The sequence below is a fragment of the Pyrus communis genome, chromosome 6, assembly GCF_041283825.1.
Source record: "Pyrus communis isolate YQ-2024b chromosome 6, ASM4128382v1, whole genome shotgun sequence".
Classification (NCBI taxonomy): Eukaryota; Viridiplantae; Streptophyta; class Magnoliopsida; order Rosales; family Rosaceae; genus Pyrus; species Pyrus communis.
In genome coordinates this window covers 17,721,913-17,745,732 of record NC_142570.1, presented here as the reverse complement: position 1 = coordinate 17,745,732, position 23,820 = coordinate 17,721,913, and the positions used below count along the sequence as shown (strand labels likewise).

At 37.1% G+C, this 23,820-nt stretch overlaps 3 protein-coding genes across 3 annotated transcripts; all 3 read left to right on the top strand.

The window, feature by feature from the left end:
- The first annotated feature begins 313 nt into the window (after positions 1 to 313).
- Positions 314 to 7,643, top strand: LOC137710789 (uncharacterized). Its single transcript, XM_068449916.2, has 13 exons — positions 314 to 554; positions 665 to 764; positions 837 to 915; positions 1,361 to 1,436; positions 1,536 to 1,619; positions 1,705 to 1,809; positions 2,318 to 2,398; positions 2,508 to 2,572; positions 3,128 to 3,197; positions 3,288 to 3,365; positions 3,839 to 3,936; positions 4,044 to 4,179; positions 7,251 to 7,643. Exons 1-13 carry the CDS (start codon positions 501 to 503, stop codon positions 7,395 to 7,397), a joined length of 1,173 nt encoding a protein of 390 aa, XP_068306017.2. The 5' UTR covers positions 314 to 500; the 3' UTR covers positions 7,398 to 7,643.
- Positions 7,644 to 13,298: 5,655 nt separating this feature from the next.
- On the top strand, positions 13,299 to 13,871 carry LOC137709983 (uncharacterized). Its single transcript, XM_068448957.2, has one exon. It carries the CDS (start codon positions 13,299 to 13,301, stop codon positions 13,869 to 13,871), a length of 573 nt encoding a protein of 190 aa, XP_068305058.2.
- Positions 13,872 to 17,382: 3,511 nt separating this feature from the next.
- Positions 17,383 to 22,652, top strand: LOC137710504 (acid beta-fructofuranosidase 2, vacuolar). The gene is made up of 6 exons (XM_068449545.2): positions 17,383 to 17,931; positions 18,885 to 18,893; positions 20,466 to 21,322; positions 21,541 to 21,702; positions 21,801 to 22,036; positions 22,229 to 22,652. Exons 1-6 carry the CDS (start codon positions 17,520 to 17,522, stop codon positions 22,596 to 22,598), a joined length of 2,046 nt encoding a protein of 681 aa, XP_068305646.2. The 5' UTR covers positions 17,383 to 17,519; the 3' UTR covers positions 22,599 to 22,652.
- Positions 22,653 to 23,820: the final 1,168 nt, after the last annotated feature.

The window sequence follows — 23,820 nt, the reverse complement described above, 5'->3', positions numbered from 1 at the left end:
CTTCGGGCGCTCGGGCCGGCACGAATCCACAGCCTTGGAGCTCGGGCTCACTCGCCAGCCAACGCTGGACTTCCTCCCTTGGGCAATTAGGCCATGTTCTGCAGCCTGTTCCTCGAGCAGTTGCTCCCGCTGGAGCTGCTTTAGCAAAAATGTAATTAAAAGGCTAGAGTATAGAAAATTTGTTACAATATAATGTGCATATAGCATCAAAATTATGATAAAAAAAATTTAATCAAATCACTAAAAAATATAAATATTTAATCTATAAAACTTCAAAACTGAGACACCTGTATAAAAGATCCCAAATTAATATTTGGGTAGCGGAGATTACAATACAAGAACACGTCTCTTTCTGCTGCTCAGCGTCTAGCGTCTATTATCCTTCCTCGTTATTCTCTCCTACGTCAAATTTTCTGTCCATATAAGAGGAAGAACCGTTGATCCTCCGCCCAAATAAATTCCAACTCCAACCGATTTCTGCGAAACCAAAACCAAAAAAAATGACAATCTCTTTGCAATCTCCGCCCTCCTCAACCGTCTCCTCCTCGTTCCAGGTAAACTTCACCAACTCCACACCTTCTCTCTCTGCTCTCTCTGGATTCTCAGATTTTCTTACTGCTAGCTGACTAACTACTGTACGAACTGTAAAATTAAATCACGGCAGGGGACGAGGCTGAGGTTCTCCAATGGATCCCCACCTTCCAATTTACACTTCACCTTGCGGCGATCCTTTCCTCTCATTCGCGCTTCCACTCTCGACACCGGTTAGTCTCGTTCACTGCTCTCACTCCTCAGCTTTCCACTTTCTTTTGTTGTTGAATTAATTGGATTTTCAGGTTCAACCACTGAATTGGAAGCCGTTTCTAGCTACAGCGAGATCGTTCCTGACACCGTGATTTTCGATGACTTCGAGAGGTCTGTAATAATTGTTATTTTATTTTAAAAAAACGAGCGATATTATGGGAGAGTGGGTTAAGCCTCACAATGGGCTAGTAATAATATGGTTCAAATTCGTCTTTGGCGAGAATTGAACCTAATAATCTGGTTTCGTTTTTGGCAAGAATTGAACCTAAGACCTCAAGTGAAGAGGAATTTCACTAGACCGCATACTAAGTGGCTTCGAGAGATCTATAATTAAATTTAGGTTTTCTTATAAGCTTTCCTTAAATGAAAAAGAAGTGGACTTTGAAAATTCGACGATCATGCTGTATAAATTATGAATTGGATATTTTGTTGAATTGATGATAATGTTGTTTCGAATTGATCATATATAACCATTATCTTTCGCAAGATAAATTACATGAATGATTTTCTTCTTTTGATTTTTATGTTTTTGAATATTTTGGCTTTTTATCAATAGGTTTCCTCCAACTGCTGCAACTGTGAGCTCTTCTCTACTCTTGGGTATATGTAGCCTCCCCGATACAATCTTTAGAGTAAGCATTTAATTGGAAAATTAGAAAACTTCAAGTTACTCTTTAATGCTAATATGGGAAGACGTGTCGTATATTCTGATTTATTTTTCTTTCGTGTAGAATGCCGTGGATATGGCGCTGGCAGATTCGGAGTGTAATCTGCATGAAAACTCCAACGTGAGATTGTCATGTTTCTTCAACAAGGTTGGTTTTCTCCATCTTATTCATTAGTATACATATGCCTTGTTAGATTGATCATAGGGTTTTAAATTTAGTTCTGGGTGTGTAGGCTTTAGTGAATGTTGGTGGTGATTTGGCAAAACTAGTTCCTGGCCGAGTGTCTACTGAGGTGGATGCTCGTCTTGCTTATGACACGCATGGAATTATCAGAAAGGTAATCCTTTCTTCCTGGTGGTTCAATCTATTATTTTCGACTAGCACATTATTGGGAAATTAATCATATTGCTTAATTAATTGCGGATGTTCAATTATAATTTTTTGGTTTCTATCTTAACTGTGTATGCATTCAGCTCATTCTTGTTTTTAGAGCAGCTATATGACTTGTTAATGATAATGGTTGGTGCAATGTTTTGCATTGAAGTTTCAGAAATTCTATAAAATGTATAGATTTGATAGTTTGTAACGAGATGACTTTTACATTCCAAAACACTGTTTTCCTGAAAACAAACTTTTCTAGTAATTAGAGGATAAAATGTGTGAGAAGAATGCGATACTGAAATTTTCAGTATCGCATTCTTCTTACGGTTGTGCACTTTGTTACTTTAAGTGCCAATGTATTTTTTGCTTATTATCCGAAGGCATATCCTTTCTACTATGACATCATTATGCTATTTTCTATCTTTTCGTTGCAGTCTGTTACAATTGGTATGTATATATTTCAGGTGCATGACTTGCTGAAGTTGTACAATCAAGTTAATGTTCCTCCTGAGCGTTTGCTGTTCAAAATTCCTTCAACTTGGCAAGTGAGTGTCAGATAAAATTATAAGTGTAGTGAATATTCTGTGTTGACTTGATACAAAAAGGCCATTATTGTTTTGATTCTGTTTCATTGGTTGTTGGGTTTATGTACAGGGAATAGAGGCTTCAAGATTACTGGAATCTGAGGGCATACAGACACATTTGACATTTGTGTACAGGTAAGCTTATTACAATTAATTGGTGTAAGCTTGATAAACCTGTTTGAAACAATTGATTGTATTATGCAAAGGAATACATGATCTTACTATGCTTCATATATACTTGAAAAACTGGTTTGAAATATGATGTTTGATGTTGCCCCAAGTTCTATAAGGGCCCGCGCTCAAAAAAAGTTCTATAAGGGCCCGAGTTTTACGTTTTAGTGGAGATAATTATTCATGCTACCCCTCCTTCCCTTTCTCCCTCTCCCTCTTCCTCTTTGGTTGGGAGACAAGATAGCCTGCTTATGTGTTGAAAATGGTTCCAGAACCATGATCTGGGTGATATCTAGAGGAACCATTATTGGTATTATGTGGATGACATGTTTTCTTGTTTTGGCAATAAAAAAATGCATGAATGTCAATCTATAATACGTAAGCCAACTTTGCCATTACCCTACGTAAGCCGACTTTGCCATTACCCTTGCTCGTAGAAGACACACCACACCATGGCCTTCTAAGATGAATTCAGTTTTAATTCTTGTGTTTGTTGATGGTTTGGTCATTTTTCTTCAGCTTTGCTCAAGCTGCAGCTGCAGCCCAAGCTGGCGCTTCTGTTATCCAGATTTTTGTTGGTCGTCTTAGGGTAATGTTCTGCCACATTGTATAATGGAATGTTTTTTTTAAGTTCAACTTCAGTTTATCTGAGTTTCTAAAGGTCAAATTTATCATTCAGGATTGGTCTCGCAACCATTCTGGTGACCCTGAGATAGAAGCTGCTCTCAAAAGAGGGGAGGATCCTGGGTTAGCCTTGGTAAGTTGGAAAGTTCTCATCTTGTGGTTTTTTTTTATATTTTATTGTATTTTATTTTAAAAAAAGTATTGTATGAATTTTGATTTTTGACCTCTATATGATTACCAAATATAAACTGGAAGTTTTTGTTTTTCAATTTATAGTTTCATATCCCAAAATCTGACAATCACTTAGTAGCTTAAAGAATTTGTTCAAAGACCAACGAGACAGAACACTGTTGGATGCATTCCTTCGCTAGCAGGTCTTCAGCCCATCACTGATTGAAACAGGTTGATGGTAGCTCAATCACAAGACATTGAATAACTGAAGCTTAGTTCCCAGACTCGCTTTCTCCATCACTGATTGAAGTCTTCTAGATGCTTTAATTTCTGGCTGTGCCATGAGTTACTCATGTGACAGTGGAGCTTTGATATGGGAAGATATTGAGTATAAACTGTTCCTATATAATAATAAGATGTTTTCTGGTTTTGCAGGTCACAAAGGCATATAACTACATTCACAAAAATGGACATAAATCAAAGTTGATGGCAGCAGCAGTTCGTAATAAGCAGGATCTATTCAGTCTCTTGGGGTAATTTATATCAGTCACCTTTTAATTTTGTAATTTTTATATAGTTACGAATTCTTACAAAAATTAAGGTATGAACTTCCTGCTCATGTTGTCTGTTATGTGTTCAGGGTTGACTACATCATTGCACCGCTGAAGGTATTGCAATCACTCAAAGAATCCGTCACTACCCCTGAAGATAAGTACTCTTTCATCAGGAGGCTATCTCCACAAACTGCTGCCACCTACAAGTTCAATGAAGAAGAGGTAACTTTCTTCCTGTGCTCGGTTTATTTATTCAGCATCAGGAGTTTCTCATTCTAAATTGTTGGTTGGGGGGTAGTACACGAAGAAATGAAATGAATTTTACAAGGTTCCTCTATAATATACGTGAAGCAAAGGTGAATCAGGTTAATAGGTTCTCCTGCGTGTTGTGTGTAGTGCTGCTGCCTGTTGGTATTTCAATATCAGTCTCTTATTTCATGTGACAAGGGCAAAAGGATGCCGTTAAACAAGTAGTGGTAAACTTATGGGCGACTCTATTTCCTTGAGAAGTGGATGCTGTGTGCAAAACTACTAAATATTTTGTTTGAACCTCTTTTCTTCTTGAGCGGTTAGTTTTAATAAACCTTGCCAATTGGTGATGAGAATGCATGGTTACCCATGACAGTATCTTAATGTTTTAAAGTCTTGCATTTTGGAAACAAAGCTCTACAGTGCAGACGTTATTATAACTACTAGAAATACAATAAACTCGGACATGGAATTCCTCTGAACCTCTAGAATCACCAATGTATGGCTGCAAACCCACCATCATCATCATTCCCATATATAGGAATATCACTATTGTGGACACAATTTTCCTACTTCAATTTGAGGCTTGATTTTGAACCCGTCGGGACCATGAGAAGTGTAAAGTGGAGTAATCTTTGGCTTTGGTGAGAGGAATCGGCGCGTGTGTTGTCCTTGGTGATTCTCTGTGAGCTTGATAAAGAACACAATACAAGGGGTTTCTTTTTGGGTGTTTTGTGTTTGGTTTGGGTAGAGGGCTTTTCTGGCTTTAAGTTTTCCTTCTTTCCCTCATGAAGTTCTTCTCTCTCTTATTTCCCCCCTTCTTTCTCTCTTTGGCTTCTACTTCTTGGTACCCTTCCTCTTGGTTTTCTTGTAAAAGAATAACCACAAAGGTTGGATTTCACAAATTATTTTTGATCACGTGTTGTTGTTTTGATTTGAAGGACAATTGTGTCCACAACTCTATTGATTTGATAGTCAGTGCTTCTTTGGTAGGCTCCATTTTATGTCCGAAAACCTTGTCTTTTCAAAAGTTGGTGATACAACCTTTCTTCCCGCCATGGATGGCAATGCTCAACTACATGTCATGAGCACGAGTGGCTAGCTCTTTAAATGTCTGGGGCTTATTACCTTCGAGGATGTAGAGTAATCCCCAATGCATACCTTGCATGCACATCTCAACTGTTGACACTTAAGAAAAACGTGTTTGCAACTAATGTGTAACGAATACCATCGTTTGATGTAATCCATGATCAGTTCATCCTCCCACTGTTTCATATTCGCAAGCTCGATCATGGTATGGCGAGTGCTATAGAAGCAGGATCTAGATTTGGGCTCCAACCAGTTGAATGCATTCCTTTCCAAGGAACAGGTAAATTGTTTTACAAGAAGGTCACCTTCTGTCCTAGCATTGTTACTAGTTTTGATGAAATGAGCAATATGTTGTTTTGGTTTGCCATTTCCATCGAATTGCATGAACTTTGGAGGCTGGTGTCCTATCGGAAACCACAAGCTATCCATCCTCCTCGTGTAATGCATGGTATACATCAGAGTATCCTGAGAGGGAGCCCCGTACTGAGCCCTAATGGTGTTTGTATTCATGTCTTGAAAATTGCATGAACTTTGGAGGCTGGTGTCCTATCGGAAACCACAAGCTATCTATCCTCCTCGTGTAATCCATGGTATACAACAGTGTATCCTGAGAGGGAGCCCTGTACAGAGCCCTAATGGTGTTTGTATTCATGTCTTGAAGTTGTTGGACATATAAGGAACCTGTTGAGGCAGGCTCGAACTTTAACTTTAATTTCTTGCTAGGTTTAGTTTCTTGATGTGATCTGTATGTCTTTTTCAGAGTCATGTAGCACTGGATTCATCTGTATGTCTTTTTCCTTGAGCATATTTCCTAATTTGGCAATCACCTACTTCTTGGCCAGTTGTTCTTCAACAGAAATGACTCCTGTCAACATAAACTGCATAGCCATAGAATCTGAACCTGCCATTGATACCGAGGGTATCACAGGAAACTCACTAATTTGGTCATCAGTAAGTGATCCATGGTAAGACCCTGTGCTTAATTCATTGTCTGGAAGTGGTGAGAGTGATCACTCCCTTGAGTTCTTTAAACCCTTCTTATTTTCATGGGAACTCATCCAAACCTTTCCAAGGGCATGCTTATCTGCCCCCAGGAAAGCTAGATTGATGACTAGTCCATTCTTTTGGTGCATGCTTTGTGACTTAAGGTGGAAGTGGTGGGGAGTTGACATGTTGAGTTGAGGATAACACCGGTAGAGTCTAGGCTTGTGGTGGAACCACTCATGTTCCTGTCCTTGGTTGCGGGAATGGCTCGACTTTTTTGGGAAGCCATTGATTTTAGCGGATTGTTTAGCGCTTTTAAATGGAGGAAAAGATGCGAGATAGAGATGTCCTACCAGGCGTGCCGAAACGATTTTCTTGCTTCAAATCAAACAGGACCATGTTCCTAAAAATAATTTTTGAGCTACAACCTCTGCAGTTTATTCTTTAACAAGAATACTCCCTTAATTGATTCAAGGGTGGCAAGACTTGACCTTGAACATGTCAGGACCCCAAAGAAGTGCCAAGTGGTGAGTAATCTTCTGCTCTGGTGTTGAAGGAATTATCACGTGTGTTATATTTGGTGATTCTTTTCACGTTTTTGGCTTCTACTTCTTGGTTCCCTTCCTCTTGGTATGTGTGCCGCATGATTTCTGCTTTCATGTAGGAGGTTATTCTCTTCGATTGGATTCCTTAGGCTTAAACCAGGTCACATGAACGTGTTTTTGGTTATAGCGTGAATAAGAAGTTTCTCATACATTTATGAATAATTCCTCAAGGCTCAACCAAATAGTGATTCTGTTTTTAGAATTTAAGTTCTGGAAAGGGTTTAGACTCATCTATATCAGTTAGATGTCTGTCTAATTGTTACTGGTTCAACCTGTTAGACCTCTCCGGTGGAAAAAATAGTTTGAACAGACTATCGAAGTGCATTTCATTTGACGTTTAATAACTAATCTTTTCCTTGTGTCCAGCTTATCAAGTGGGATCAATTAAGCTTTGCATCAGCTGTGGGACCTGCAGCCGTGGAACTTCTTGCCAGCGGACTGGATGGTTATGCTAATCAAGCAAATCGAGTTGAGGACTTATTTGAGAAGATTTGGCCACCTCCAAATGTATGAAGACTAGTGCTTTCTTCTGTTGGTAAGGGGATCTTGCCTTTCGTGGAACAAGAAGCAAATACCGTTTTGGCTTTCGTTTCTCCTTTCCCTTTCTCTTTTCCTCTCTTGTACTGTTTTACTTTTATCCCGAAAAAACTTGATCTCACCAAAAAAGACTTTTATTTGATCATAAAAATGCGAAGTAAAATCGTAAACACATGAGATGATAATGCCAATGAAGTTACACCCCCATTCCCCTTTCATAAATGCCGGTAAATATTGTTATACACGTGAATGAACTTCAATGTTTCGATACATTTTGCCAACATTGCAATATTTTGCTCCGTAGGATCAATGGTGTCGATAAAAATGAAAACAAATAGTTGCTCAAGTGGTCACCTATACTCTCTTTGTGGTTACATTAAATAGTAGTTTCTACCATTTAATTTGATACCAATGGGAGGAGCAAAAGATTCGTGTTTGATGTTAATGATAATTCCATACCTTTATTTTTCTTATACATACTCTTGTTTAATCTTATTCATTGTTTCTGTTTGATTCATTTAATTCAATGACAAAAGGTAAATAAGATTGTGTCAGAGGTTAAAAATGGAGTGTGAATTTAACTCCCTTTTTAAAATTAACTCATACATTTTCTTTCATCTTACACTCTTGTTCAAGCTTGTTAGTTGTTTCTGTTTGATTTATTTTAAACGAAACAAGATAACCCAAAACTTATAAATTAGTATAAATACATAAATGTACATAATCCCTTGGTTATAGAATTAATAGGGTTGAAATATCCCATATCGACACTATATATGAGAAAAGAAGAGTTTAAATATCATAATTCCACTCCAACTAATATCGAGGCCTTTGGTGACAAAACCTCATCACCTGACGCATTGTGCAGGTGATAATTATCAAGTTCAGGACAATATTAGTGTTGTTGGTAGTGGGTATTTGACTCATCTCTTTGATAATTTTACATGGTATTAGAGCAAAGTTCAATCTTCGGTAGCTTCGTGCACCCACAGGCCATGACTCTGAGAAGAAAATAAATGTTTGCTGCCATGAAGAAGAAAAAAGGGAAGAAAAAGTATGGTTTCGTTGCCTTGGAGAAGAGATTAGAAAAATAAATAAATTTTTTGATTGAATAATCATGTGTGTCTTTTTGTGTTTTATTTTATTTTTTTAGTAAGTTTAGTTGGTTTTGAGTTTGAAGAAGAGAAAAAAGGTGGATGAAAAAAAAATGAGAAAAAAGACATAAAAAAAGAAGAAGAGAGATTTGCTGGTTGGGACTTCTGAAAAGTGGTGTTAGTTTCTATTGGGTTTTCGAAAAGATCAGTGTTTATTCCAACTGAACTTTTTAAAAGAGGCGTTGGTTCCAACATATCAAGATATTTATTTATCAGGCTTTTGAAAAAAGCTGTTAGTTCCAATTAGGCTTTCGAAAATATTAGCGTTAGTTCTAGCTGGGCTTTCGAAAATAGGTATTAGTTCCAAGGATTATTATTTTTTAGTTAGGCTTTCGAAAAGAGACGTTTGTTCTAGTTGGGCTTTCAAAATGATTGATGTTAGGCATTCGAAAAAAGGCTTTGGTTCTGAAGGATTGTGATTTGTTGAGCTTTCGAAAAGATTAGCGCTAGTCTCCGCATACCAATGAAGACTTCCTTCTTGGCAAACTCATGATTTCACATAATGGGTTTGAGGAGGAGAGAGAGGGGAAGAGGGGGGGCGGCGGCGCGGGGAAGGTATTTTAGAGATATGATTTATTTTTTAGTATTGTTCTTTTGTAATCTTATAAATACCTTCTTATGTAGAAGAATAAAGTATTGAAGTTGTATTTGAGAATTGAGAATTCTAAATTTATACTACACTCTTTATTTTCAACTTTTGGTACTAGAGCCAGGGAGCAGGCAAGTACTGCTACGTGATGGGTGGGTCCCAATGGTCGACACGATGATGGTTGGTCCCTTGGCTCCGCGTGTATGGTGAGTCTCCTTGGCTCCATGTAACTCAATATGTGGATCTTCCACGTGTGACCCACTAATTAGGTCCCACGTGAGGGGTTGTGTTGAAATATCCCACATAGACCATATCCTTGATAAAAGAAAAGTTCAAATATTCTAACTTCACTCCAACTAATACCAAGCTCTTTTATGATAAACCCCACACCTGTTGAATTGTGCAAGTGTTAATTACCAAGTTCGGGATAATATCAGTAGTGTTGGTACTGGGTCTTCGACCCGTCTCTCTGATAATTCTACAAATAGTTGAACAAATGCCATAAGTGTAGGATTTGAACTAATTAGTCTGAGACCTTAATAAGTTTAATTCTACCATAGAAAATGTGTTGGTTATTTATTTTATTTATTAAAGATTCAAAACTTTATTTATTATTATTGAAAAAGAATAAATACGAAGAGTCATATCTATTAGAGAAGTCATGCCTTTTATTAAGGGGTGTGTAGAGTTTTATAAATAGAGAACTCCTCAAACATAACAAATCCGTTAAAGAGATTTCCTTTCTCTTCCTATTATGTATATTTCGTATTATCCTCCTATTTATCTTCATAAATCATCATCAATGGGCAATTGATGACTGCTTAGCATCCCATCTGCCATAATTGTGTTATAGATTAGACATTGTGAGATTCAAGGGTTGTATCTTGAAGTTGTGGATAACTGTTATAACCGGTACGTAGGGAGGCGTTTACGGCTTTAGGACAATGACAACATGCCTTTCTTAATATCACATGTCAGATTAATCCTTTTTTTATTTACTGTTTTTTTTATTGATATATGTGTTTGAAGCATATGCGTTTATCTAATTAAGTGAATTTATTTGTGTTCTATGGTCATCATTATTAATATTATCCTACAGTATGATCTCTCTGTCTACTTCCTCTATAGCTCCCTTGCTTGAACACCATTTGCTCGTTCGTCTTGCCCGCTTGGCGGTACATTCTACCGTATGCGCCTTACTGGCTGGGGAAAGCCCATCTTTCTTGTAATTGCTCCCCCATTCCCTGGTCAAAGACTCGGTTGGATAATAGTTGCTTTATGCTGTTCGGAAAGACCAGTAAGTGGTTGGCGTCATTAGTTCCATGGGGAATGTCTATCATTTTGCTTTTTGGCCTTTGATGAAATATATCTACTTTTATTAACGAAAAATAGTTTTGTGTTGTTTTCCAAAAAAAAAAAGAAAAGGTTTTGTGTTAATCTTTCTCGTTTGATTTTCACTTTGTGTTATCTTTTTCCTTGAACACTATTGCTTGCTAGTTTGAAATCTCCTGTGGGCCGGGTTTGTTGGGTTCAAACTTCATGTTGGCGTAGTGAAATTCTTTGGTATTATCTATCTGTATTATATACCTTTTTTTAATTAGTCTATTCTATATTGTTCGGTATTTTACATGTATTACAGATTAATTGTATTTTATCATAACCATATCATATGACTTTTTATGATAATCTATCCCAAATTAATTGTTATCTACGTGTATCATTGATTTTTTTTATTAATCTACCCCTACCATAGGTTTTGTTTCATAGTCTACCTATAATACATGTTAATTGTACATGTATTTTTTTTTCCTTTACCACAAATTAATTATATTATGTGCCTACATCACAAGTTCGCACAATTTGTTAAGCTTATCATATTTGTTGTATAATGTTGGAACCAAATTCGTGCACCTTCGTGAGCAGTGGCCGCGCGCAAATCCAAGTAAATCTGAGCAATCTGCAAAACAGTGAAACAACTGTGAGCAAGCTTACAACTGCGCGAGGGAGAGGGGGGGGGGGGAGAGCAAGCTTAATGTAAACAACTATATTTACATTAAGGATGAGGAAATAAACTGGTTTCGAATTGTCATTCATGAGATTTGACCTAAATAAGACTAATCACTTAAGAGTGAAGAGGAATATCACTAAACAGTAGTACCAAGTGACATTATGAAAGTGAGATTTGTCAAACTTGAACAGGTTCAGAATTTAGGAGTTGTTTGGTATTATTTTTTTGGATCAAATTTTTTGTTTTTAAAACTAATAAGTATTAGGTAATTTAGCTACATGCATCATTTTTCTAACAAGAAATTGAATTGAAAAAAGATACCAAACATGCCATTAATATTTTGGTTTAAATAGTTTGTACCATGTGCGGGATGCAGCATAATAAGAAATAATGATAAATGAGTACGAAGATTCCTTGTGAAAGAACAATTAAAGCGAGCCAAAGTAATTATAGTTTGATTCAATTTAGTTCAGGAGCACATTTTTTCATTATAAAACTAAGGGCCGGTTTGAAATTATTTTTTTTTAAAACGGTTAAAAGTGTTTTTAGTTAAAATGTTTGAAATCAATTCTTAATAAAATAACAAGTGAATAATGAAAAAACACTTTATTGCGTCATGCCAGAAACACATAATTGATGCTTATGACAAGAAGAAACAGAAGAGGAACAAAAGAGTGGGAGGTTCTAGCTCGAGTTCGTCAAAACTGGCCCTATATAAATGCTCCAATTATCCAAAGGGATCTACCCTACAGAGTGATTTTGTCGACTGCATTATTGAATGTTAAAGGTTGGTGTTTTAGAATTAATTGTATAGCTCGTTACGTATTCTTGAATGAGCAAATATACGTCGATTTTTTAATTGTACAAGTTGAAAGTAGAAAATCGAGTAGTCGTGAAGAAATTTATCTTTCGCATAAGAGACAAAGTTTATTCATAATTAATCATTTTTTAACTTTCAATTTGAACAACATGTGAAAGTGACATTAATTTCTTTCTCTTAATATGCATTGAATATAATAAATTATTCAATCACTTTAGTCCTATACACCAAACAAGACCTAAAACTCCTCCAAACTATTATTCCTGCTTCTCAATTTTCTTGGAGTCAAGTGCATGTGGACGCTGCAAGATCTATCAGATCGGCAATTCAGCATATGGGTTTGGCATGTGGCAACATGGAGAACCAACAGAATTATCATCTTGCTTGAGAGGGTTTTGTTTTATGCACAATAATGATCATTATTTGTGGGAAACAAAACATTTTAATGGCTCAACGACCCGAAGCTGAGTCATCATGTTGTCCAATAATTTAATGAATATGGTATCTGTCGTGTCACCGTCTAAACGACCAAAAGGCCTTTTGCATTGTGAAAAAAATAACAAAACTCAAACATTATTTGTCATTTATTATTACAGTCTGATGATATTCCTCTTCATTTGTAAGTAAAAAAAATCTTAAGTTCTATTCTCGTTAAAGATGAATTTGAACCATATTATTGTTAATTCATTATGAGGTTTAGCCCCTTCCCGACCCCTTAGACCATCTCCAACCATTGGGGCTAAAAGCTAAATTTTTTAGTCCAGAAAATTTAGATTTTAGCCGAGAAACAGCTTTTCTACTCCAATCCTTCTGGCCTAAAATTTTAGCCCAAGATTATTAAAGAATGAACTTAGGATAATTTTTTTTTCTTAAATTAACTTTAAAAAAAAATAAATTATGTAGACTATTGTAAATTAATTTTATGAACATTTTAATCTAAAAATATTTAAATTCCAATAACTATTGAAAAATCATTAAATCAATACATGAAACTCATGAAACAATATGAAAGAATATGAAAATCATGATAGAGATGTATATAAACACAAAGTACATAAAACACATAATAGAGACGAAGCACACACAGAACACATGACACACACGAAACACATACCAAATTACATACAAAACACATGAAACACATGAAGCACAAACCTACACACATGAAATTGAAACCTTCCATCATCCCCTATATAAACATAGGTTGAATATCAAACCATCACACAACATATTCACCAACCTTTCAACTTTCAAAGTGTTTTAGTTTCCTAAAAATCCTTAATATCTCATCAATGGGGATGCAAAAATGATCAATGCAGAAGTCGAATTTGCAAACTCGCTTATGCAATATGAGCACCATGCCGAATCTAGCTATTGTGGTTCTATCACAGGGCGTTCATTTGTGCAGGGTGATAGAAAAGAATGTCTTGACCGAATGATGAAAGATTATTTCATCAAGTGTCCGAGATATCCTGCTCAAGATTTTCGAAGCCGGTTTTGGATGAGGAGAGAGCTTTTTGAAAGCATCTTGAACGCAGTTGTCAATCATGACCACTACTTTGCAAGGAAGATAAATGTCGTAGGCCGACAAAGTCTATCACCTCATCAGAAGCTCACATCTACATTTCGGATGCTAGCTAATGGGTGCTCTACAAACTCAATTGATGAGTATTACCGACTTGCGGAGACTATTGCTATTGAGAACTTGAAGCGCTTCTATAAGGCAATTGAAGCCATATATAGAGTCACATACCTCCACAAGCTAAATCGTGAAGATTTGAAGAGGCTTCTACACAAGGCAGACAAAAGAGGCTTCCCTGGCATGATAAGAAGTCTCAATTGTATGCATTGGGAGTGGAAGAATTGTCCTACTGCTTAGGCTGGCCAATTCAAGAGCTGTCATAACAAGCCAACCATCGTGCTCGAGGCTATGACGTCTTACGACACATGGATTTAGCATGCATCCTTCAGCGCTCCTGGATCAAACAACAATATCAACGTTCTTTGGTCTTCTCCTCTGTTCGATGATGTTGTTAATGGATGGGCACCAGAATATCGATACAAGGAAAATGGTAATAGGTATGAGCTAGGTTACTACCTAACAGATGGTATTTATCCTAGTTGGTCTACCTTTTGTTAAAAGTAATTATTTTCGTAGAGGCAAGAGTCTTACAGGAAAGATGTGGAGAGAGCGTTCGGGATCCTACAAGCTCGATGGACCATTGTAAGAGGGGTTGCACGATTGTGGCATACCGAAGACCCCTATTCAATCATGATGATTTGCATAATTTCGCACAACATGATTGTGGAAGATGAGTACATTGAAATTGAAGAAGATTCAAACGAAGATGTGGATGATGACCAACCAACACATGAGAGAGCTATGGCAAGAGATGTAGAGCATCTCGCTGTAACCACATATGAGACCCGATAGGATAGGGTCGCATTGAGTGAGTATATGAGACGTTTAAATAGAATTCAAGCTCCTCAAGATCATGATACACTCCGCAAGGATTTGGTTAAGCATATATGGCACCTAGAAGGTGAACGTTGATGATGTTGGAGTATTAATGTGTTCTTGTGTTAATTTTAAGTGTGGTATGTTGTTTTTTTTATGTAATAATTTTAAGTGTACCATGTTGGTATTTTCTAGTAATAAATTGAAGTGTTTTCTTGCGCAAAGTCTTTTGTCTGGTACGTTGTCAAAATTATTGAATGCCGTTTGAATTATTGAAGGCATCTATTGTACATCAAAGTGTGCAATAATAAGTACAATAATTATTGAAGGTATCTAGATTAATAGAAACAATAATTAATAAGCCATAAATTTAATACACACAACAATTAATAAAGTGCATAAACTTAATACAAACGACAATTCATAAACCACTCAAACCACATAAACTTAATACAATCGATAATTCATAAACTACATAAACTTAATAATGATATCCACCATCTTGACTTGGTGGTGGACTTGGGATATAGCCTTGAGGTGATTCATCATCTTGAAATATACTCCTTGTGGCATACTTTCGCAAAATTTCCTTTTGCTTACCACGTAGGAACTTTTTCCTCTCTAGAGTGTATTTGTTGAGATCATTCATCATGAAATTAATTTCGAAGCTCTCTTGCTTCCTATCCCCTTCTTCCTTCATGGCCAAACGCATGGGCCGCTTCTTCTTGCCGAGAGCTATGGCTTTCGGACAATTTTGCAAATCCGGTAGCAATGTGTCTACTCATCGGCTCTTGGGACTTCCCTTTTTCTCTTTGCTTCCTTTTGCTTATCTCTTCCCGGGGGCCTTGCAATAGAAGAAGTTGGGGTCATTTCATTGACACCTTCATGACACCTTCATCTCCATCATTTGTTGATGTAGCTTCATGTTGAAATAATCTTCCCCATTGTTGCTCCGCATTGGTTGCCCACCTCGGACAATCCTTGAGGACGTCCCAAGTATGATGCAACTTAAAAGGTTGATTTTTTGGTGTTACTCTTGTCTTGTAAAATGCCATTGCTTTGTCACCCTATACAAAAAATATATAAAAACAATTAGTTGCAAAATAATATTATGTACATGACAAATAAAATATCAACAAAAAAACTCACAATTTATGCGACACTTCTTCCACTAGCCATGTCAGTCACAACTCTCTCCAAACTTCACTTCCATAAAGTGCATGCTTTGTTGATAGTCTTCCACCGATCGTAAGCACCACCACCTTCCCCTCCTGCCGCCGTTGCAGCTTTCATGGAACTTTTCAATGATTTTATTCCACAAAACCTTTTTATTTTGATTCGTGCCAATTGCACCATCTTCGCTAATAGAAACCTATGCCAAGCATAAAGCAACATCTTCCTTACAGGTCCAATTACGACCTCTAATATGCTCTCTTGCCATCTTGAAAAATTTGGAAATGGGAAGAAATGGTAGAAAGAAAAATTGGAAGAATTATAGGAGAAAAGTGAGTTTTGTGTGAATGCTTGAACAAATACATAGGTATTTATAGGGGTGGGCACGGTGCGGTTCGGTGCGGTTCCACCCCTAAATTGGAACCGGAACCGAAATATATTAACGGTTCGATTCGGTGCGGTTCCACTTAAATTTATGACTAGAACATTACGGTTCGGTCTACACCGGTTCCGATTCGGTTCTTGCCGGTTTACGGTTCCTAATAATAAATTATTTGAACACCAAATCATTATGCATTCAAATACATCTTCTAAAACTGATTACATAAAGTTGCATACAACACATCTTTTTTAATGCAAATGTCTTTGGTAGTGGCACCAAGTCAACAAAAAGAGACAACTAAAATACATATGCACTGGTCAATCAGTCAACAAACAAAAAAATGATGAAACAAATTGCAAGTTTTCTGACTTCAGAGAGCAAGCAAGAAGCAGCAGCTCCTGTACACAATTTTTCAACCTATTTTTCAACCTATTATACCATGACATGTGTGTGTATATATAATTTATTTATTTATTATTAATAAAACGGTTCGGTTCGGTTCGGCCGGTTCTTGGTCATTCGAAACCGGAACCGGAACCGGTTTGAACGGTTCGGTTCGGTTTTTCACTCAAAGTTGACTTTTCCGGTCAACACGGTTTTTTTCGGTTTTTTTTCTTACGGTTCGATGCGGTTTTGCGGTTTGGCGGTTTTTATGCCCACCCCTAGGTATTTATAGAGTTTTTGGGTGAATTTTGAGTTAAATAATTTTTTTAATTATTTAAGCCGTTGGATTTAAATTTGGACCGTTAGATCTTTTTTTTTACCGTTAGATTTGATTATATTCGATCTCAGCCGTTGGATTCAACAAATATATAAATATATATAAAAAAAGAAGAAGTTTGAATCTAGGCCGTTGGATCAACCAACGGCCTGTTGATTCCATCTGTCAGATCAATAAAGTCGTTGGAGCGCCTAGGGAATGTGGCCGACAAGCCCACGTGAGTGGAGCCCAGTCAGGCTGATAGCTCGCGCGTCGCTCGTGTCTGGCGAGTGGGTGGGGGTGTGTGGCGCACAAATGCTCGGTTTCAGGCTCACCGATGGGGCCTACCTCGATTCATGGGCTAATTTTTGGACGGAATTTGGCTTGCGTTTGGCTTTTAGCCCAAACATTTAGGTTGGGTTGGGTTGAGTTTAGGGGAAGGGGAATAAATGGAAAATTTTGGCTTTTAACTTGGGTTTGGTTTTAGCGTAAATAATATCATTTATTAGAAAGAAAAAAACTCAAATATTATTAAATTAAAAACAATAGAATTAGAACAAACACCCACGAGACTCGCTTCAAACTCTGTTGTCCTCTTCTTTAGCAGAAAAGAGAAAACTCTCTTTGTCCACTTGTTTTCATGCATGTATATATATATAAATATATATAATCAAACACACCACATGAACGTGCACCTTGTCAGAAAAACTCATCAGCTCTCTGATGAACCAAGTTAACGAATTTGAATGAACTAAACCCAATTCATTTTCTAGACAAATATATCAAAAATTCAAGTTTAGGTCGCAATCCGTGCATGGCAGACCCTAGACCTTTTCTTCCATCGGATCCCGATGCCCTGCCGTACACCTACACTCCTCTCCCGAATCCGGACGAAGCTTCGGAAATCCGAAAGAGGCAGTTTAAGGAGCTCCTAGCAGTCTTTTCTGGGTTGCTGATGCTTTCTTTGTTGGTGGTCATTATTAGTAGTGGCAACAATTCTGATTCCCATGCAAATAAAAATGAGCCAGTGTTTTTGGCTAAAGAGCCTTATACAACAAGGCCCGCCAAACTGCGCCCGGTTTCTCGGGGCATAGCAGCCGGAGTGTCCGAGAAGTCGAATCGGTTGGCCGATGCTGTGGACGGGCCGGCATTTCCATGGAACAATAGCATGCTGTCATGGCAGAGAACTGCTTTCCATTTCCAGCCTGAGAAGAACTGGATGAATGGTACATATATTTTTTTTCTTTCTAATTCTCTCTTTTTTTTATTTATTTTTTATTTTTTATTATTATTATTTTTTTTTCTTTCTTTTGGTTGCAAATTGGATGATTTTGAGTGGACAAAATGATTGGCTGATTTTTTTCTTTCTTTTACTTTTAACTTTTGGTCCATAAATGAGAATTATGAGATGGATTAATCAAAACACGTTGCTTTCATAAAGATGAACATTTACATTTGTCAATTGTTTCTCTATTCATTTGTGTTGCAAAAAGTGAAGTTTACTTTTATTTTTGGCTCCTTTATTTATTATATTTTGGAGTAAGGACTTAGATGAACTGAGTATTCCGTTGCGATAGCGTTCGAGTACAATAACACAATGTCATGTAGAGTTAGATTATCATGTGATATTGTTTTATTAGAATGTGACACCACTATAATAATGTACTCGATATGTCTAATTTAACATGATTTTTTTTGCAGTGCACACTTCCTTTACATAGTTTAGGTTAATTTAATATAATTATTACATTGTTTGTAAAAATAAAACATGATTTTTGCAGTTGAAATAAGAATATTTTACATTAACATAGTAATAATTTTATCCTTTGGAACACTTCACATATTATTGATTAGTAATTTTTTTTCTTATACGACAATATTGACTGTGGGTCATAGTATAAGTGATACAACGATCTACTAATAATTTGAAATCAAACTTGTTATTCATGAAAGTCAAATTTAGGACCTCTATTTAAAATTTATAAAGAAAACTTGATAGAAGTTTTCCCTTGCAAATGATTTTTGCTAGGATAGTTGTTGCGTGGGACTTGGTGTTTTTCTTCGCCTTATTTTCAAATTAAATTATATTTAGTATTTTATTGACTTCTACCTTCTTTTCATGGTTGGCCTTTTCAATTGCCAATGCTCTGACTGGTGATTTCTCTTCCGGCTGCTTCAGATCCAAATGGTAAGCAACCTTTAATTTTCCGTTTATTAAATCATTACCTGTTCATCTTGTATTCTTCTGCACGCTATCTGGAATAGAATAATACGTAGTTGACTAGTTTAATCCACTTTGGATCTCATCAGGGCAGTTGATTAGAAAAGTAAGCATTGTTTTTCATCGAAATACGAAAATACAACCCAACTTCGTATGAAATATTTGACATGATCTTGCGGCTCCCTCTCCAACTTTTACAGTCAAACTTTGCCAACCCTACGCCACCTTTTAACTTTCCATGAATTTCACATGGAAAAAAAGGAAAATTTCAATCATTGACCATTTCAATCATAAAAGTTCTGGAGATCAAGATTAATGGGATAAGTTGAAGCAAATTATTCTTCTACAGTAGATTATAGTTGGAAAATTTTGTACGTCAGCCTACAGTTTGTTTATCTGAAGTCTTTAACCCATTTTTCCATTCTTTAGACCATCTCCAACCCTAATCTAAAATCTAAAATTTTTAGCCCATAAAATTTAGATTTTAGCCCAGAAACAGCTTTTATGCTCTAACTCTTCTAGCCTAAAATTTTAGTCCTAGATTATTAAAGAATGAATTTAGGCTTATTTTTTTTTCTTAAATTAACTTCTTCCTTTTTATTTTTTTTTATTTTTATAAATATGTAGACTATCGTAAATTAATTTTATGAATATTTTAATCTAAAAATGTTTAAATTCCGATAAATATTGAAAAACCACTAAATCGACACATGAAACTCATGAAACATTATGGAAGAATATGAAGATCATGATAGAGAGGTATAAACACAAAATACATGAAACACACAAGACACACATAATACATATGAAGCACATCCAAAACACATGTGAATGACATACAAAACACATGATAGAGATAAAGCACACACATAACACATGTGAAACACATACCAAATACAGACAAAACACATGACACACATGAAACACATACCAAACACATGTGAAACACATGACACACATGAAACACATACCGTTGGATTTAAATTTGAGTCGTTAGATCTTTTTTTTTACTGTTAGATTTGATTATATTCGATCTAAACTGTTTGATTCAATTAAATCTGGCCGTTGGATCACAAAAGTAGCCGTTATGCTACCGATCAGCCTAACAAGCGGGGGAACACGCCCACGTGGGTGGGGTCCCGTTGGGATTCAACCTGGCGCGTGCGGCACGTTAGGCAAGTGAACACTTGGCATGTGGCCTTCACATCCTACTTTTCACTCTCATTAGTGGGCCCCACATCGATTTTTGGCCTAAAAAGAGGCCAATATTTGGCCCCCTTTTGAGTTTTAGGTTTTAATTTGGGTTGGATTTTTGGGGGGAAGGGGGGGTGTTTTTGGAGAAGGTCTTAGTTTTAACCACTCGAAGATGCTTGGTTCAAAGCATAGCTCGATTGCTTTCTAAGTGGTTATATTCCTAATTAATAACGAATAAAATTGAGGCTAAAAGTTCTAAATGTGTCAATAAAAACATGCCGATTTGACGAATTTCCCGTTATAGATTTTTGCAGCATCTAATTTTGTGACATGTAAATTAAACAGGTCCATTATTCTACAAAGGTTGGTACCACTTTTTCTACCAGTGGAATCCCAACGGTGCAGTATGGGGAGACATTGTATGGGGCCATGCAGTGTCCAAGGACTTGATCCATTGGCTTCACCTCCCTCTAGCCATGGTGGCTGACCAGTGGTACGACATCAATGGAGTCTGGACCGGCTCAGCCACCATTCTCCCTGATGGCAAAATTGTCATGCTCTACACTGGCTCAACCAATGAGTCGGTCCAAGTCCAAAACCTTGCATATCCTGCTGACCACAATGACCCTCTCCTCACCAAATGGGTCAAGTACTCCGGCAACCCGATTCTAGTCCCACCCCCGGGCATCGGATACAAGGACTTCCGTGACCCGACAACTGCTTGGTACACGTCCCAAGGCAAATGGCGCATTACTATTGGGTCCAAGCTTAACAAAACAGGCATATCCTTGGTTTATGATACCAAGGACTTCAAAACCTATGAGCAATTGAATGGGGTGCTTCATGCTGTCCCTGGGACTGGAATGTGGGAGTGTGTGGATTTTTATCCGGTGTCGAAAACCAGTGACAAAGGACTGGATACTTCGGTGAATGGGCCTGATGTGAAGCATGTGGTGAAGGCTAGTCTTGATGATGATAGGAATGATTACTATTCATTGGGGTCCTATGAGGAAAAGACTGGCAAATGGGTTCCTGATAACCAAAAGATTGATGTTGGTATTGGAATTAGGTATGATTATGGCATTTTCTATGCCTCCAAGACTTTCTATGACCAAAACAAGGAGAGGAGAGTTTTGTGGGGTTGGATTGGAGAGTCTGATAGTGAAAATGCTGATATGCAGAAGGGATGGGCCTCCGTTCAGGTAAATTGGTTTCTTTTCTCTCCTCGATATTTACAGGAATTCACAGTATCTGGTACATTATTTAAATTATGTCGGTAATATGGATATCGATCAAGTATTAAAGTGTGTCAACAGAATAATGTACTACAGTATTTTAGTACATGGTACCAAACATTCCTTTCTTTTGGCGCATGTATCTTTAGCTGGAGCTATAACGTTTGTGAGATAATTTAATGTAGGGAATTCCAAGGACAGTGGTGTTTGATAAGAAGACTGGAAGCAATCTACTTCAATGGCCAGTGGAGGAGGTCGAGAAATTGAGATTGAGCATTACGGAGTTCGACAAGGTTGAGGTCAAGGCAGGCTCAGTGCTGCCACTTCAAGTTGTCACAGCCACACAGGTTTGTGTTCCGTTCTTAATTAGATTTATGTTGATTAATATGGTAAAATTCCGAGAACGTTTGTTTAGTTTTAAAAGAAATGATTGGCAATGTAACAGTTGGACATTGTTGCTGAGTTCGAGTTGGACAAGAAGGTTTTGGAGAGCGTAGCTGAATCTAATGAGGTGTTCAGTTGCAACACCAGCGCTGGAGGTTCCCATCGTGGTGCTTTAGGACCCTTTGGTCTTCTTGTTCTTGCAGATGAGACCCTCTCAGAGCAGACTCCTGTCTACTTTTATGTAGCCAAAGGGCCGGGTGGCAATTTTGATACTTTCTTCTGCGCCGATCAAACAAGGTAGATTTTTCATCACAAATGTTCTCTTCGTAGATTGTGAGTCTGGACAATTGATCAGGTTAATTATATGTTAAATGGACTGTCGAGATTCACAACCTGTCAACATAAGCTTCTGTCTAACAACATATATAAGTTTTTCGTTAACTTGTTATATACTACTTAGAACTAAAGATAACTTTTTCTGTTATATAGGTCTTCTGTGGCTAATGATGTTAAGAAAAAAGTTACTGGCAGCTATGTTCCAGTTCTAAAAGATGAAAAATTATCAGTGAGGATTCTGGTTGACCATTCGATCGTCGAAAGCTTTGCTCAAGGTGGAAGAACAACCATCACAACTAGGGTTTACCCAACCAAGGCAATTTATGGGGCTGCTAGGCTATTTTTGTTCAACAATGCTACCGAGACCAGTGTTACTGCCTCCCTCAAAGTATGGCAGATGAACTCTGCATTTATCCGTCCGTACCATCCGGACGAAACGAGCAACGCAAGCTTAAACCTTGTTACCTACATCAAATTCATTGTCACATTCTTTATTTTTTTAACTTTATCTTTTCTTAGATAGGGAAGGTAATTGATTTATTGGAAATAATATATCTGAGACATGCATTTTTATTTAGTGGCGAATTTTAATATCAGTTTCTACAATTGAACATTGACACAAGTCTACTTCTAGTCTAGCTTAGAGTAATAATATTGCTTGTAATAATAAAAAAATACATACGAAATTCTTAACTAAAAAGAATGTACGTACCGTACAAGAATAACTAAATTGTAGAACAATCAAATGATCTTGAGCAAGTAAATGACTCTCTAACTTGTTCTCATGAAGAGAAGGTCCAAAAGCTATTTTTTGTTTTTTTTTTTTAAACAAACGATATTATCTACACTAATAGGAGAGGGGATTGGCTAACCCTCAAAATGGGTTAGCAATAATACGGTTTAAATTCACTTTTGATGAGAATCGAATCTAAGACCTCTCACTTACAAGTAAAGAGGAATACTCCTAGACTGTAGTACTAAGTGGCAGATATAAAAACTATTGAACAAGTAATAACAATTTAAATAGAATATAAAAGAGGAACCCCTTGATTAATATAGCATGTTCAACACCAATCAAGAAGGATGCATGTAGAACCACCATCGAGGAAGGAATTGGAGTGGAGCACAAGGAGCACGCCGCTACCCTAAAAACACCCAATATGGCCGTGCCTAAGGATAAAATTGGCGAGATGGTGGCTGCCCTAGGGGCATTGCCACAACATCCTAGTAAGTCTCGAATCCCAATTCTAATTTCCATTTCAACTAATAGGTTGTTACCTTCTTTGGTGCAGGTTCCAAATCGATTTCAAGGTGGTGGGAGCATTTACATGGACTATAGTAACCAAAACACCACAATCAGGGAGGATCACTAACCCCTCCCATTCATTGAGCCATACTATGAGAACTTTGAAGAGCATGTGGTGGATGGTGCAAGCTTCCATTCCGTGGGCCCAAATGAAGCTTAAGAGGAAAGATCGTCCAGCTGGAAGCGCTTCTTGGGAGACAACCCATGCATGCAAATAAAGAAGACCTAGAAATCTCCAACACTTCATAACCAGATTTGCGTTCCTAAACCCTACTCTTTATTGCTTTTACTTTGCCATGTTTGCTAGTTGTGTTATTTGGTTGTTTGTTTGTGAGTCTATGCTTAGAACATTGAGGACAATGTTTGCTTTAAGTGTGTTTGGGGGGGGGGGGGGTAAACAAAGTGCTTTTCATGAAAATTTGTGGGATTTTATCACCTA